Source organism: Podarcis vaucheri (assembly GCF_965113315.1).
Source record: "Podarcis vaucheri genome assembly, chromosome: 3".
In the NCBI taxonomy this organism is placed as follows: domain Eukaryota; kingdom Metazoa; phylum Chordata; class Lepidosauria; order Squamata; family Lacertidae; genus Podarcis; species Podarcis vaucheri.
The window spans coordinates 44,241,919-44,259,157 of record NC_138761.1 but is presented as its reverse complement, the minus strand read 5'-3'; the positions used below and the strand labels follow the sequence as shown (position 1 = coordinate 44,259,157).

Here is a 17,239-nt window from a genome sequence, read left to right as displayed (position 1 = left end):
ACAGTACTCCAGGTGAGGTCTGACCAGAGCAGAATACAGTGGCACTATTACTTCCCTTGATCTAGATGCTATACTCCTATTGATGCAGCCCAGAATTGCATTGGCTTTTTTAGCTGCCGCGTCACACTGTTGGCTCATGTCAAGTTTGTGGTCAACCAAGACTCCTAGATCCTTTTCACATGTACTGCTCTCAAGCCAGGTGTCCCCCATCTTGTATTTGTGCCTCTCACTTTTTTTGGCCAAGTGCAATACTTTACACTTCTCCCTGTCTAGCAGGACTCTTGAGTCTATAGTTTCCTAGCAGCATCAACCTCACTCCATCTCTTCTCATTCTACTACACATTTGAGTGAAGACAGCTTGGCTGAGCCTGAAAGATCAGCAAACTTGTTTGCTGAGTATACCTGCCTGTAAGGTGCAATTTCAAGTGATCTGAAAGAGAGGACTCACCTGATAGATGCCTCCCTTATATTAAAAGTATTTTGGTACAGCACCATTTATGTTACAAGCTCAAACACAAGTACAAAGAGCCTGTGGAGGAGTATGAAATGCATTCCATTGGAACAGGCACATTTGACCTGGGGCATCGAAAAATCTAAGCATTCCTGCTGCCTGCTGGCCATTTGTATGATAATCCTATGGCACTAATCACTACTGGGAAATAGGCAGCTATTGCTTCCTTCATGATGCTGCATTCGCAGGACTGCTCTGTGTGGGCAGTGTTAGAATCAACCTAAAATGTTATGGTCAGAAGACAGAATTGTCAACTCAAAGCTTTGTTTCAAAAGCAGTACTTTAAAAAGCATCAGAAAGTGGTCTGAAAGCTGTGCTGAAGTTAAGCAGCTCTGCATCTAGTCAGTGCCTTGATGGAAACCTCTGTATGCTTCATAGGAGCAGAGGAAGACAACTGGGTCATCTAGCTCAGTAATGTCTGGCAGCAGCTATCTAAGGTTTCAGGCACGGGTTTCCCTGGACGGTTAAGTCCACTCAAAGGTGACTGAGGGGTGCGACGCTCATTTCACTTTCAGGCAGAGGGAGCCGGCATTTGTCCACAGACAGCTTTCCGGGTCATGTGGCCAGCATGACTAAACCGCTTCCGGTGCAATGGAACACCATAATGGAAGCCAGAGCGCACAGAAACGTTGTTTACCTGCACCTGGACCTTCTGCATACAAAACACGTACTCTGCCACTAGGTGACAGGCCTCCCTAAAATTCTACCTTGAATTCTATGGAGGGGAGATAAGATATAAATGTAATGAAATACAAAATGCAAGGAAAGAGTTTTACATTGTACAGTAATTGCTTGGTCCAACACCAATAATTGAACATCAGTGTAGTGGGTCATAGCTCAATGGTAAAGTACATGCAGTTGATCCTTCTTTCTTCCTAATGTGTTTTAAAATATGTCTTATACTGTAAGCTTTCAGGCAGGACCTGATCTGAAATAGAGTGGTACCTCTGGTTATGAACTTAATTAATTCCAGAGGTTCGTTCTTAACCTGAAACCGTTCTTAACCTGAGGTAGTACCACTTTAGCTAATGGGGCTTCCTGATGTCGCCGCGCGATTTCTGTTCTCATCCTGAGGTAAAGTTCTTAACCCGAGGTACTACCCTGTTAGCGGCGTCTGTAACCTGAGGTGTCTGTAACCCAAGGTACCACTGTACTTGTTTCATTTATTATTTAAGTACATTATGTTCGCTGAGCGTTTTATTTTTCTTGTCTTAAGTGTAAGTAAAAGTGGATGCTTTAGCAGGGATGTCCAAAATGTCAATTGCAATCTACTGGTTGATCCCTGCGAGGTTTTGGTAGATCGCAGTAGATGCTTTTCTCCTCCCCCCAGAAAGCTCAACAACTTTGACCTGAACCCCTAAAAAACGGGGGTAGATCACTGCCAGATTTTGATTTTGAAAGTAGATCGCAGTCTCTCAGAAGTTGGCCACCCCTTTAAAGCAAATAAATCTGCATGATCCGAAACAACCAGAAGATAACATTGAACAAATTATGAATAAATCCATATATTGTATGATATAAGATGCTATGATACAAGTGCTCTGCTAGAACAGGTTACCTGGGCTATTCTTTTAGTAAAATGAAATGCTAAATTTGGAACAAATTTTTTATTTCTTATTTAGTTAACAAGCCATGTTTTACAAGGAAATGACACATTCACTTAAATTACATAACGGTTTTGGGAATACAGCAGCCCATTCTTGATCATAATCAGTCCACCTGGAGGGGGGAAAATATGAAATATTGTTCTCCATCAGCAAGAGGCCTTGGAACCAGGAATTACTTTTTCATAGACGACCTGTTGCTCTTTATAGGGAAGACCACAGGAGCAGAATAGAAAGATTACCAGTAAAAAAAAAGCAGATATTTTGTTTCAGAGTCTTCAGTATAGCTACAGCAGTGACAACTACAGACAGGCCCAGATGAAACTTCAGTGATTCCTACTAACAGAAAAACAGCATTGCTAGGGATAAAAGCAGTGTGTGTGTGTGTGTGTGCGCGCGCGCAGACATTTTGAGTGGAATAATGGTGCACAATAAAAGCATTAGGCGCCTCTGCAAATCACTGACACTCTGCTTGACAAAACTTGTTTTTTTGTTGTTGTTTAAAAAATCAAAAACTGTGACGATGAATCACAGAACGGTGATTACTTGTTTCCATCCAGCAACAACACTCTGTATAACTGGCAACACAGCACTATTCAAGTTTCTTTCCCTTTGAAACTCACATCAGCATTTTACACATTAATAATAAACTTCATAATTAAAATTATACAGTAAAATAACACACAAAACACACCCCGCTGCTCAAAAAGTCCAGATAACTGGCCTCTAGAATATGAATGGAATCAAGGCTTTTCTAGATCTTGGATAGCCAGTGAACCTCTTGTGATAGTACCTGAAAAGACAAAAGGAACACACAATGAAAACAAAAAATGGCCAAAATGATATAGACCTGCACAGATTGCTTTAAGAAAGTAGAATCTTGTTTTTCAATATCTTATGCTGCTTGTGGCAAATATTTAAAATGTTTTGATGAGAGGGACTTTGAGTTTCCATTCAACTTTCAGATTTGAGCAATGGTGAACATAAGTATTGCAGTGGCAGAAAATAGACATCAAACCAAACTATGGTTAAGGATGCTGTGATTTAGTGTGATGTCTATACTGAAAAACCATAGTTTTTGACAGGCTAGCAAACCAAAATCAAACCATAGTTTCAACTGAATTAGGTTTGCAAACTATGGTTTGTTACAGCCGTGGGTTGGTGTGAAATACGAATTTACCAAGTATACTTACAGTCAATCCTCCTCCATAAGCTGCTGGAGATGGGAGTGAATTTATGAATCTATCAAGATGAGACCCGAGAAGACAGAAAACAACAGCGGACCAACAACTCTGTGCTAAATGTGTGTTGTACAATTAGAACAAAGAGCAGTTCCATGCTTAAAAATCTCTAAGCCATCTGACATCAACTGCCCTGTGTGAAGGTTATTGATGATGTTATTATTATTTCATTGTATTTCAGAACAGATTAGAAACAAACTTTGAATAAAAACAATTATCATCCCAGCAAATGTTTGCTGGAATTTTTTTTTAAAGACTAGCTGGCAGAAGATAGTGAAAGAGGGTAAACTTGATGGGGCAAGGCATTCCACACTTTGGATGCAGCTACTGAGAGCTCCAACTCTTGTCACAGCCAACCAGGCTTCCACAACAGGTGAGACATGTCTAAGGGTTCCTCCATCAGATCTTAGGCAGCAGGCAGGCTGATACAGGAGGAGATGGCAGGTATCCAGGACCCAAGCTTTTCAGGGTTTCAAAGGAAATTATTTTGAATTGTGCAGTTGTTTGTCTGTATAGGGCTGCATACCCACAGTACAATTAAAGCGCATCTCAAGCACACACACACACACTCCAAAATAATACTGGGAGCTGCAGTTTGTTGAGAGTGCTAGAAACTGCAGCTTTGTTAGGGATGAACTACAGTTCCCAGGGTACTTGAGAGGGGGTACTTTCAGTGTACGGTGTGTAAACTAGTGTTAATCAAGAGAAGAGGCCAGTGTGTTTGTGTGTGTGTGTGTGTGCGTGCTTTGTGTCTCACCCTGGCTTCTTCTCTCGTTTAACACTACAGCCCTATACACTGACCTGAGAATAAGGCCCATTGATCTCAATGGGACTTGCATCTGAGTAGGCCTGTACCAGATTGCACTGTAAATCTCCCTCTCATGAAGCAGCTTTTCATGTATATATCAAGCACATGCATTGAATTATCTGCCTATTATAGGTCAACTGGACAACAAAAATGGATTCTACATGCCCTAACAATGGCCAAAAGACTGGTATTGATGAACTGGAAGAAGAAAAATATGCTCCCCTTTAATCAATTGACTGAAGACATAACAGCACTCGAAACATATGGACGGATTGCTTATAGGTGCAGACTTTATTTGGATAAATATATCAATATTTGGAATGAGTTTATACAGAATTTAACAAATTATTAATAATCATATCTGTATTAACATACATTACATATATATATATAGTCAAAGGTGAATAAGGGTTGTGGCATTCATCTTGCTTTCAGGCTGAGGGAGCCAGCATTTGTCCGCAGACAGCTTTCTAGATCATGTGGCCATCATGACTAAACTGCTTCTGGTGCAACGGGACACCATGATGGAAGCCAGAGTGCACAGAAACGCTTTTTACCTTCCCACCACAGCAGTACCTATTTATCTACTTGCACTGGCATACTTTCAAACTGCTAGGTTGGCAGAAGCTGGGACAGAGCAATGGGAGCTCACCCGGCCACAGGGATTTGAACCGCCAACCTTCTGATTGGCAAGCTCAAGAGGCTCAGTGGTTTAGACCACAGTGCCCCCCGCTATATATATCTTCTTCTTTTTTCACTTTCTTTTGTATAATTAATTTTTTAAAAAAATATTAAATAAAATAAGAATAAGGGACTTCCAGCGAGGCAAGATGGCGAATGCCATGGCCGCGCGGAGCTCTTGAGGACCACCAATATTGGTAACAATACTGACAGCATTGCTTATCAACTTTACAGCCGACACAAGCACTTGTCGCTGTCTCACTGACCCACCCCTACTGCAAGCAAAAGGGGGGATGGCCTGTTCTCAAACAAGGCCATCCATGCCAGCTGAGACACAAGACCAACTGGCTACCCCAAGCTACCCCAAGCAAACACCTATATAACTACATATAGGCTACTCTCTACAACCTACTCCCCAATCTTCAGCCCATCCCTAACTCTAACCCCCCTCTCCCCCAACCCACCACACTGTATGTCAACACAGCACACTAGGCTCAATAATATAAGGTGAGAAACACAGGACAACCTAGACAGGTTGGCAGGGAATCATCCTATAAAATAGACATACAAAACGGCTAGCTTAAAAGCAATTGCACTAAATGTGAAGGGATTGGGAAACCCTATCAAAAGAAAACACATCACCTCGTATATAAACACCATGAAACCACACATTGCCTTCCTACAGAAAATACACAACCCACCCAAAGGAAGCAAACTCCTGAGCAAACCCTGCTTCAGTCAACAATGGGTGGCACCTTGGTCAGGAAAGGCCCGCGGAGTAGACATACTACTCAGTAGAGACCAAAATTTTAAAGCCACAACAGTGGTAAAAGACAAAAAAGGCAGATTCGTTTTTGCTAAAGAGGTACAAGATGGCAAAACTAAACTGACAATTGGCTCCATATAGTGTATGCCCCAAACACACACAAAAATAAACACTAGAGTTCATCTAGAAAGCACTAAACAAATTCATCTCCTTCTCTGAAGGGGAAGCAATCCTAGGAGGTGACATCAACCTAAATATGAGAGGCACCTCCCTAAAAGACATCCATCCTACAACCCCCTGGGCAACCTTCCTCAGAGGGGAAACCCCAAACAATTAGAAATTCTTACAAACTACTAAAAATGCTAAAAAAAGACGGAAGCCTTTATGACATCTGGGGAGAAAAGAACCCGGGAGACACCAGCCACACATTCCAGTCTGGACACCATGGCACAATGTCCATACTGGACAGCTTTCTGCTCACACAAGGCCTGATCCCCCTGGTAGAAACAACAAGCATTGGTAACATTAAAACCACAGACCACGCCCCAGTAGAAGCTACCTCAAAATAGGAGAGGAAGCACAAAGTACGTACCCCATTGTGATCCTTCAGTCCCATCCTAACCACAAACCAAGTTGTTACAGAGGATCTCTTGAAAACTCTCCAAAACTACTTTAAGGACAATGATGTGGGTGACATAACAACCCCTTCCTCTGAGATACAATGAAAGCAGTCACCAGAGGAACCTGCATAAAGGAGAGGGCATCCCTTAAAAAACAAACCCCCTCAAAAAAATGGTAAATTAGAACAATACATTAAGCCCCTCTCATCACACTACAAACAAACAGGAGCAAAAAAATAATAAGAATAAGAATAAGAATATACAAACAGCATGCTTGATACCTGTGATGGTGATAAGCACGAGGCCCAATGACGCAGAGTGTGAAAAAGGCAAAGGCAAAAGCTGGCAGGCACCAGGTTGCTATAGCATAGCCAAACCATTCCAGTATCTCACCAAAGAAATTTGCTCCTGATACATATGCAAACAGTCCTCCTGCATGAAAGGCAACTAGTATGAGCACATTTGAACAGTGGAAAGTGAGCCTCATTTACACATCCTAAGGATGTTGCCACCAGGGCTGGCATTAACCCAACGGAGTTCCTGCTGCCATTACTGCAGCCATGGCTGTGGCCAGATGGTCTCAACACCCCCTAGCCATTATAGCTCCCAGGGCCCATATCCAATTGTAAGCAATTGCAGAACAATGTTGTACAAAGTTATTTTGCTAGTGTGGCAATGGCAAAAAGAAGGCAGAGTTTTGACTTCAGTACTGCTGGTCAAGAGGATTTAAAGAAGGCCAGACTAGGCTTGATGGGCCTGTCATCAATTGTTCCACTAGGCCTGAACTACCAGATGTAGGTTGGGGGTCTTGCACAGTCCAAGAAGCCCCCAAACAACTGGGAACATGTCTCAGCAGTAAACCATTTGTTGCATTGGCAACTGAGGCTTTAGCTCCAGGGGAAGAGTGGCAGCGGGCTCAGCCAATCAGACACAAAACAGGGCCAATGTGGCAGTAAGGAGGGTGCTTAGCTTGTCCCCTTACTGTTCTAGCACTCTCATTGGCTCCAAAGGTAATAAATGATTGGTTGGCCTCACCAGGACCTTTACCTGTGGTCAGAAATATTTTTGACTTTCTGCTCAGATAAATTATCCTAGAAAGCATTCTCAGCTTCCCACCACGATCCTATTACTTCAGGGGTGGTGAATATGTGGCCCTCCAGATGTTGTTGGACTCCGTCATCCCCAGCTGGCATGACCAATAGTCAGGCATGGTGGCAAGTGAAGTCTAGCAACATCTGGAGGGCCACAGGTTTCTCATTCCTGCATCACTCTGCTTACTATTGACCACTTCTGATGAATGACAGGTGACTAATAGTGTGACCTGCTAGTGTCTTCCTTACCTACCCTCATGTTTCTCAAACCATAGGGACAGGCTCCCCACAAGGAAATTGGGAAAAGAATGACATACCTTGTGGGATTTTGTAAGTGAGCTCCCCAGGTTTCCTTAGCTGGCGCAGAATGAGGTCACTGTGAATATTGACTCCCATGCCAAACAAGAACAACAAGAGACCTAAAAGCAGAGAATGAAGTATTTATTTATTGGTTGGGTGACTAAAATATTTGATTTCAGGCCCTGTGCTCAAACAGCCAGTCTGTTTAACAAGCACTGTTCATTGCCCCATACAGGCAAGCAAGGGAAGGGAGAATCCATATTATAATGAAACAGGGCAGTTTGAGACCTGGGAAAGTGGGGTCTGCAGAAGAGGGAGACTGCTGGGTTTCTTTGTTAAGGAAATAGCCTTGCCCTGGTGTGTTTGGTATATTGTTTCGTAATGTGAACTTGGGACAGAGCATTGCCACAGAAACTAGATGGCGGGAGAAACTTCTGGAAGGTGACTGTCGTGACATTCTTTCTTTCTTCCCCTCCATTTTGCCTGGCTAAGGTGATGTCATCAAGAGGTAGGTGTGTGTGTGTGTGTAACTGGCAATCTTGGAAATGGGTCTGGAATAGAGTTGTCACCTTAGTTCTGGAAAAATACACGGCAGGGAGAGCAGTGATTTGGGGGGTTCTTTTTTGCCCCTTTGGAATTTATCACATGCACATGCACATACACATAAATTTGGAAATCTGTCTGTGCTTGGCTACTCAGAGCTTAAATACATGATCTTTCACACACCCTTTCAAACACATGCATTTGGAGAGGATCCCTAACTTGGCAGAAAGAGAGAGAGAGAGACACCTGAAATACAGGACAAAACTGTATTGATACAGGATGTAGCGTTTTACATTGGAATACTGGACAATCCTGTACAGTGGTACCTCTGGTTACGTACTTAATTCGTTCTGGAGGTCCATTCTTAACCTGAAACTGTTCTTAACCTGAAGCACCACTTTAGTTAATGGGGCCTCCTGCTGCTGCTATGCCGCCAGAGCACAATTTCTGTTCTCATCCTGAAGCAAAGTTTTTAACCCGAGGTACTATTTCTGGGTTAGCAGAGTCCGTAACCTGAAGCGTATGTAACCCGAAGCGTATGTAACCCGAGGTACCACTATATTATAAAGGGCAGGTGGCAACCCTAGTCTGGAAGAAGACATAAGAGGCTCTCTGTCTGTGAAGAGCAGCTGTGGTTGGCGCCCATTGAGATGGGTGGAGAGGAATGCAGGGAGCTCAGACAGTAGGTGAAGCCAGAGCCAACGTCAGATCCAGATTTCTCTCCATTCAGCTGCCTGCTGAATTCTACAAGGGCAACACTAAGACTGAGAAAAAGGAAGTTGGCTGGCAGTGTCACTCCCTGGGACAGACCTAAGTAAAAGGACAGCCAGGTGGCAGCATGGAAACTTGGTATTGGCTAACCAGTCCTCTCTCCCTCAAGAGTTTGGAACAGTGTCTGCACTGTGTAAGAATGCACCATGCAGAAGGAGAATTCCTGAATACCAGCACCTCCAGTGTAACCATGTTTACTGCTAGCCAACCTCTTGTAGTTCCTTTGGCCTTTCAGGACCACAGCCTGGCCACATGGAGCAGAACACATGGCCACTGCACACAGGAGTGTTTACCGGGTAATTAGAGGTAAGTATTACCTGTCTCTCTCTCTCCCAACAGGGGCAGGCAGGCAGGGCAAGGGGACTGGAAGAGCATCTGTGCAGCACTGCTTGTGTATCTAGCTCAGGAACAGGGTGCCTGCAGCCCTCCCGAGGTTGCTGGACTACAGCTCCCATCTTCCCTGACCATCGGTCAAGTTGGCTGGGGCTGATGGGAGATGTAGTCCATCAATGTATTGAGAGCCACATCCCTGATCTAGCTGCAGAAAGCACACACTGCAGTGGCTGAACTTTACTCTTCTCCTGGCCATGTCTCTCTTGGCTTTCCATGGTCAGACCTCCAACAGGAGCAGAGACAAGCAAATTCCTCCTCCAAGTGCCAGGCAGACTCCAAGTGAGGCCTGCAGCAGTGATCAAATTGCAAAGTGATTTCCCCTATAGTGATGGTATTTTCACTAATATATGTATTTATCTGCACAGGGTTTATTTACAGATAGGTAGCCGTGTTGGTCTGCCATAGTCAAAATAAAAAAAATTCCTTCCAGTAGCACCTTAAAGACCAACTAAGTTAGTTCTTGGTATGAGCTTTCGTGTGCATGCACACTTCTTTATTTATTTACCCAGGGTTTCGTTTGAGCTACAGTTCAGCCCTAGAACTTAATTTGCATGGGGGAGGGGGTGGAACCAATAAAATGTTTTTTTAAGTGGGTGGTGGGTGGGAGAGAAGACATGTAGAAGGAAAAGAACAGATAAAGCAAATACAGTGGTACCTCGGGTTACATACGCTTCAGGTTACGTACGCTTCAGGTTACAGACTCCGCTAACCAAGAAATAGTACCTCAGGTTAAGAACTTTGCTTCAGGATGAGAACAGAAATTGTGCTCCAGCAGCACAGCAGCAGGAGGAGGCCCCATTAGCTAAAGTGGTGCTTCAGGTTAAGAACAGTTTCAGGTTAAGAACGGGCCTCCGGAACGAATTAAGTACTTAACCCGAGGTACCACTGTAGAGGATGACTAGCAAATGTCAATTGCGTAAGTCTGAAACATGCAAATTGCTCCCTCTAATGGCCTGTCTTTATGGTTACACAGCTTGTTCCCCATGTGTTTTCTCTTCCACAAGGGCAGCTGTGTGGGCCTGTTGCAGCAACAGTAAGTCTTTCGGCACCTTGGGTTTTGCAAAGTGTTGAACTACTGCTGTTATTCATACTATTGTTTTCTTGCCTTGACATTGTGACAACATTGTCTATGATTTGACACTCTATAAATTTGGTGGAGCTCATATTAACTAGATGGCCAGATGCTTGACTTCTTGCAACTATAATTACCTGATGTAAATCTGATGTCATTGTACCAGTCATCTGGGTATTCGGCACAGTAAATCAAGTAGTAACCCTGAAGGAAGCCATTAAGGATGCAGAACAGCACACCAAAAAAAAACTTCTCCAATGGGAAAGGCCTGCCTCTTCGGAGGAAGGAGTAAATGAATGTCCTGAAGTAGTAAAATAAAAAATAAAAAAGGTAGGGAGCGGAAATGGGGGGAAAGAAAAGTGTGGGAGAAGATACAGCATTACACAGTTGGAAATACAAACCAATGTACCATATATAACATGTCTGAGGTCGGCATCAATAGTTTCAGCATGCTAGGAGGTAACCCAAACTTTGCATGTTTTCATTATGACCCACCAAATAATCCCCTTGCAACTGCACTGTTGGTCACCTTGTTTCATGTGCCATTGACATGAGCTCAGTAGGCTCCAGATTCTAACCTACTTCAGTTTCAGTTCTGTCCACATGGCAAGCAGAAGTAGAGTTTGTGAAGCTCTTATCAGCACACATCATGTATCCAGGGGCGTTGTATGGGGGTGGCCCGTGCGTGTTTGTTGAACATTACGCATCCCTAGGTCTTTTGCACTGAACCGCAGATCTCCCTCTTTTAAAAAATTCAACTTCAAGAAACAAAACCCCTTGTTTACAGGGTGGCTTTCTCTCTGAAAACGACCTAAACATGCCCCATTTATGTGCAGTGGAACTCCTGCCCCTGTGTGCACACCCTCCCCAAACCTTCACAGGCTTCTTTTTTGGGGGCGGAGAACCCCTAGAACAGATTTAAGGAGTGCACAGGGGGAGGAGAGGGGAGAAGTTCCATTGCACATGCAGAAACCCTTGCACTGATGCTTGCTACACAGTCCCAAGGAAACCTTTATATCCATTGCTCCACCCACTTTTGCCTCTGGCCCCACCCACCACTGGCACGTGTGGCCCCCAGAAGGTTGCCCTGAAGGGAAGGTGGTCCTCAGGATGAAAAAGATGCCCCAGCCTTGGCTTAGAGAGAGATCCATGCCTAATATTGCAGATAACCTCCGTGCAACCAGAAGAAGCTGTGGAGAATGCATACCCACCCACTGACATTTGGGCTCTTGCCACAGACCCCTTCACTCCACTAGTGTTGTTTGTATTATTGCATATAATTAGAAAAAGGCACAATAAATAGAGATGCTTCACACAGGAGAAACTGCTTGAGCACAGTTCACTGCTATATGGGGAAACTGTTGGTTCTGTCACGTGCAGTACATATAACTCTGCTTTCTATTTTGCTGTGTGTAACTTGCCTGACCTGCTTTCTTGGAGAGCTAGGGCTGCATCTGCAAGACTGCCAGGTCATGGTGATGGCAAGATTCATTTAGCTCTTAATACTTCTGTAAAAGAAGTGAAGTGAGAAGTGCTTTCCGGCCATTAAGTGTAATCCCAAATAAACATTTTGCTTTTTAAGATGGGAAATCCAAAAGTAGGTCAGCAACCCGCTAAGGCACAGTAGAAATGGGATCTCTCAAGTGTGGCTCCATTAACCAATTCAAATATAGCACTCTTTTAGCACCAGACCAGTATTGGAATTTCAAAAGCTGCCGGATTAACAATTTATACTGCAGAGGAGCAAATAACAGATTCAGCAAGCGAAACAACCTGGCAACTTTTCAAAGAGAAAATAAACCAGTTCCCAGACCAAAGGGAGAACAGGGTCCCTGCCAGAATAACAGTGGTTGGGTTGCCTGCCAAGAAGAGAACAAATTGATTAGCAGGAGAAAATGCCTGGATTATTGTTTTAGCAGGGATATTCAGCCTTCCATGATCGCAAGTTCGTACAGACCTCACCAGAATATTACATGAGAGACAGGAGGCATGGCCTTTTAAGGTAAGCAAAGTGGGCGTCCTTAGTTACAGCACCAGAAAGAGGGAGCAGCTTAACAGAATTCCTTCAGAGCCCTAAGTCTATTCAGTTTTGTATAGGAAACTTGGTGAGTCACTCATTCTTTTCCCAAGGAAGTCTGTGAGGCTTAACTCTGCAGCTGTAATCACCAAATAAAGTTTCTATAGGCACTTTTCCACACACCCCCAGGTATCGCCAGTGCTTGGAGCTCTGTAGTTCCTCCACTTACAGTCCTCTATTTTAGCTGTTCCCACTTTTATGTCTGTCTTTTCTCTGCTTTCCTTGCTGCCTCTCAGGTTATGGCAAGGTTCCCTCACAAACTTCTGTTGGTTGCTGCTGCTGCTGTGTTTGTTGTTTTCGTTGCTTGCCTCTCTGCTTCACAGCCATCTCATCACCTTATACACAAGCAGAGGCAGAGTCCACATCCTCAGACTCCTCACTTCCATTCTGGCCATGTTTACTTCTGACTGCCTCAGATCTAGCATGGCACAGAGGCGAGGACTGTCCTCGGCTACCTCACAATCTCAGGAATAACTTTCAGCCAAGCTAGACAAATGTCAATGAAATCCCTTGCACAGGCTTCGATGACAGCTTTTGAGGTTTAATTAATGTGGAATTTGCTAGCTTTAGCAGACGCTGTCACATCATATCAAGGCTGGGCGGAGGGTGGCAGTCTGAGGTCAGCCAAGACCAATAGGACAAAGCTTGCAGGCAGACTGAAAAATAAATCAGAAACAAACCCAGAACCAGAGACCAACCAAACAGTACACCAGAGCTCCCAAGGACTCTGTTGCTTGAGAAAGGCTTAACGGGCATGGGAAGCCAGCTTATAGTAATAGGATCCCCCCGGGCAGGAAAGACCAGTTTGGGGTGGGAGGTGTAGAGTCAGTCCAGGGCCTGAGGGGGTACTAAATGGCATAGGCAGAAGCTGCAACTAGTAACTCACCTTGCAGAACATTATCAGCTCTCTCAGCCTTCCCTCCACATTTAAGCACAGGCATCTCCTGACACATCACTACTTCAGGGTGGAGTGAGCATATCTGGAGTTGGTTTTAATAACATCCTGATAGCTAATTTGTGCCAGAACATGGTCTACTGAAACTGGAGAAAGGGCTGCTCTGCGCCCACATTCCACAGCCTCATTTGCTCAGTAGCCTCAACAATAGCTCCTCTCCCTATCATCTTTCACAGTTTGTAGGGCACCTTGGCTATACCCTGTGCAGTGTCCCACAAGGAACATTTAATATTGGGGAAATGGAGGCAATCTAGCCACCACCTTCCTTTCCTATTCCAGGAGAGGGATCTTTGTGTTCTCTGGAGTGTTACTGTACTGTAAGCAGAAATGAAAAAAAGAAGGCCTTTCATTTTGATAGTGAGATGAAGATGATGATTATTATTATGAAAGAATGCAGCATATATGGTGCTTTACAGACTTTATAAGCAAAACAAGTCTTTTTTATGATATGGATATGACCAATGAGAACAAACAAAACCACAGCACTTATCAAAACACACTGAGAAATTAAGGCTGCAACGTATAAATATAACTGATTTTAAAAGTAACCTCAATTTATTGGGTAACACACATAAAATATAGCATATAATATAGTAGTAGTAGTAGTAGTAGTAATAATAATAATAATAATAATAATAATAATAATATATTATTTATACCCTGCCCATCTGGCTGAGTTTCCTCAGCCACTCTGGGCGGCTCCCAATCAAGTGTTAAAAACAGTACAGCGTTACATATTAAAAACTTCCCTGAACAGGGCTGCCTTATAGCACCTTTTGAAGACCTTTCTATGCTGCCAATTTATGCTGGCAATTAAGAAATACTCTTCTGTAATAGGGACGCGGGTGGCGCTGTGGGTAAAACCTCAGCACCTAGGACTTGCTGATCACATGGTCGGCGGTTCGAATCCCTGCGGCAGGGTGCACTCCCGTCGTTCGGTCCCAGCGCCTGCCAACCTAGCAGTTCGAAAGCACCCCCGGGTGCAAGTAGATAAATAGGGACCGCTTACCAGCGGGAAGGTAAACGGTGTTCCGTGTGCTGCGCTGGCTCGCCAGATGCAGCTTGTCACGCTGGCCACGTGACCCGGAAGTGTCTGCGGACAGCACTGGCTCCCGGCCTATAGAGTGAGATGAGCGCACAACCCTAGAGTCTGGCAAGACTGGCCCGAACGGGCAGGGGTACCTTTACCTTTACCTTCTGTAATAGTTGATCTCTGATTTTAAAATTTTCATATGGTTTTATTGTATTGTGTTATGTATGATTGTTGTAAACCACTCTGACTTTTTTTAATGAATAGTGATCTAGAAATATATGTATAAATAAAATAAATGAATAAATAAATAAATATCACCATTCTCTCTGCTGGCTGGGGCAGATGGAAGTTGTAGTCCTTCAACATATAGAGGGCATCAGGTTGGCAAAGGCTGATATATATGTTAAAACTAATAAAACACTTGAGATGGCAAGCACCATCTTAAGAGCCATTCTGACTTTCATCTCACATTGGGGGGGATGCCTCTTTTAAGATGGTACCTTCTAGGACCCAGCTGCAAACTATCTAAAGGCATCAAAGTATAATTCTTGCTTTAAGAAATGCTGCAAAATTTAACCATCAGATTAAGTGCCAAAGGATGTAATCATACATCCGTTTACCTGTGAAATCAATTGAACTTATTTCTAAGTAGACATGTGGCGGTACTATTTGAAGTCATGATTAATTTAACAAGGTTGCAATGCAAACCAATATCTACTTACTTGGGAATAAGCCCCAATGACCTCAGGGAGACATACTTCTCAGTAAGCATGCATAAAATTGCACAGTAAGATTTGTCTTTTAAATTAGGTTGCAACTCTCTACAAAAAAAAAACCCCTTGTTGTGAAAGAGGAAGTGGTTGTAATTTAATACTCCAGCTACTGTAGTGGCTAATAATAAACTGCTACTTAAAAATGTGCTGATCTGTACACATGCATATCAAATAATCCTATGACTCTTGGGCAAATGATATATAAAGCCAACTCGTATTTTTTCAGAAGTTCAGTAAACTAATGCTTCCATAATGCAATGTCATTGTAATCTGAACATCTAATCAAGCACAGTCCAATTAAGGAAGCTGGTGCTTATCAGCATCCAATAAATGAGCACTTAAATTTGGAGACTCAACATCAGGTGTAGAGACCCATCAGCCTTTCAGATGTTGCTCAGCCACAACACTCATCACCCCTAGTCATTCGCTATGCTTGGTGGGACTGATGGGAGTTGTGGTTCAGCAACACCTGGATGGCCAAATGTTCTCTACCACTGCGCTGCATAATAGAATGCATTTTAAAATGTCAGGAGTTTAAAATCCTCAACATGCTTCTCTATTTTGTGTTGACAAAGTGCCAGGAGATGAAAAGACCACAGACATCAGAAAACTATCTGAATTCCCCTGACAACCTCCAAAGTAGGTCAGAACTGAATGGGGAGGGGTGGAGAATTCTATATGTTGTTGGAACTTTATTGCCTCTATTTACATTTCAGCACAGGAAAGCTTTAAAGACAAGGTGGCATGTGACTTTATTCCCATGTCTTTGCTGCACAGACATACAGGTAAGCAGCCACTGGTCCATGAACACTTTCAAGCTGTCAGGGTAACTGGAAACTTGAATGCCTAATGACACATGGGTAAAAGAAAGGCAGATTGGCAAGGAAGGTTAAAAAGTATGTACTTGTATTGGCAATTTTGTTCCACCTGTCGTAGTTAAGCACAAAGCACATGTTTAAGGTTAGCACCGGAATCTTTACCATCTCCAAGACGTTCCACGTTGATGAAGAAAACATTTGATCTCGGAGATCCTACTGCTAAAACTGCTATTGAGCAGGTAATTTCAATCTGTTTTAGCATTTTAACTTGTATATGTTTTAAAGTACAGTTGTATTTTATTTTTTTACTTTATTGTTTTATCTTCTTGTAACTGGCTTTGAGGTTCTTCTTACAACCAAGTGGTGTACAGTGGTACCTCAGGTTACAGATGCTTCAGGTTACAGTCACTTCAGGTTACAGACTCCGCTAACCCAGAAATAGTACCTCGGGTTAAGAACTTTGCTTCAGGATGAGAAGAGAAATCGCGCGACAGCGTGAAGCCCCATTAGGCTAAAGTGGTGCTTCAGGTTAAGAACAGTTTCAGGTTAAGAACGGACCTCCAGAACGAATTAAGTTCTTAACCCGAGGTACCACTGTGTGTGTGTGTGTGTGTGTGTGTGTGTGTGTGTGTGTATAATGAAACAAACAAACAAAGTCCATAGAACTGTCATCACACTGAGAGCCAAACTACACACTATGCTGATTGGACTTCCTTTTTATTTTTTGCTTTCAAGGTAATCATGGCGAGTTTCAACTTTGACCTGACTAGTGGTATTTGAGTGGAGGATTTCTAACCCTTTCTTCCACACAGCTTTCTGTGATCTAAATGCTGCCCACCTAGTTGCTGTTAGTGCTGAAGCAACAAAACCAAACTTTCCCAGCAGTGCTCTTCCTTTAAAAGCTAGAGCTCCCCACTCAGTGGGGCTAGTCCACAAGGACAAATGGAGCTCTGCTCCACCACCCTCGGTCTACCCTTGGCCAGCCCCCTCTTGTCTGCCTTCTTACTTGCAACCAGTCCAGGGTGTGGCATTCCCCATCAGCCAAATCCTCTTTAGTCTCACTGCTGCCCCTGTAGGGAGGATGGAGAGATAACTAGCATTCATTAGCTCTACTTGTCAATGGTTCTGGCTCAACCTTACTGTTGGTCTTCCTGCCTTCCGCCCTACCAGTTCCAATGGGCA

General features: G+C 43.5%; 1 protein-coding gene across 1 annotated transcript in view; it reads right to left on the bottom strand.

The window, feature by feature from the left end:
• Positions 1–2,103: 2,103 nt before the first annotated feature.
• Positions 2,104–17,239, bottom strand: part of SRD5A2 (steroid 5 alpha-reductase 2) — a 26,527-nt gene continuing 11,391 nt past the window's right edge. Inside the window, exons 2-5 of the mRNA XM_082215116.1 lie at positions 10,539–10,702; positions 7,640–7,741; positions 6,513–6,663; positions 2,104–2,908 (exon numbers count right to left, since the gene is read on the bottom strand). Of these exons, the coding sequence (XP_082071242.1) occupies positions 2,842–2,908; positions 6,513–6,663; positions 7,640–7,741; positions 10,539–10,702 (484 nt within the window). The 3' untranslated portion in view covers positions 2,104–2,841. The remainder of the gene's footprint in view (positions 2,909–6,512; positions 6,664–7,639; positions 7,742–10,538; positions 10,703–17,239) is intronic.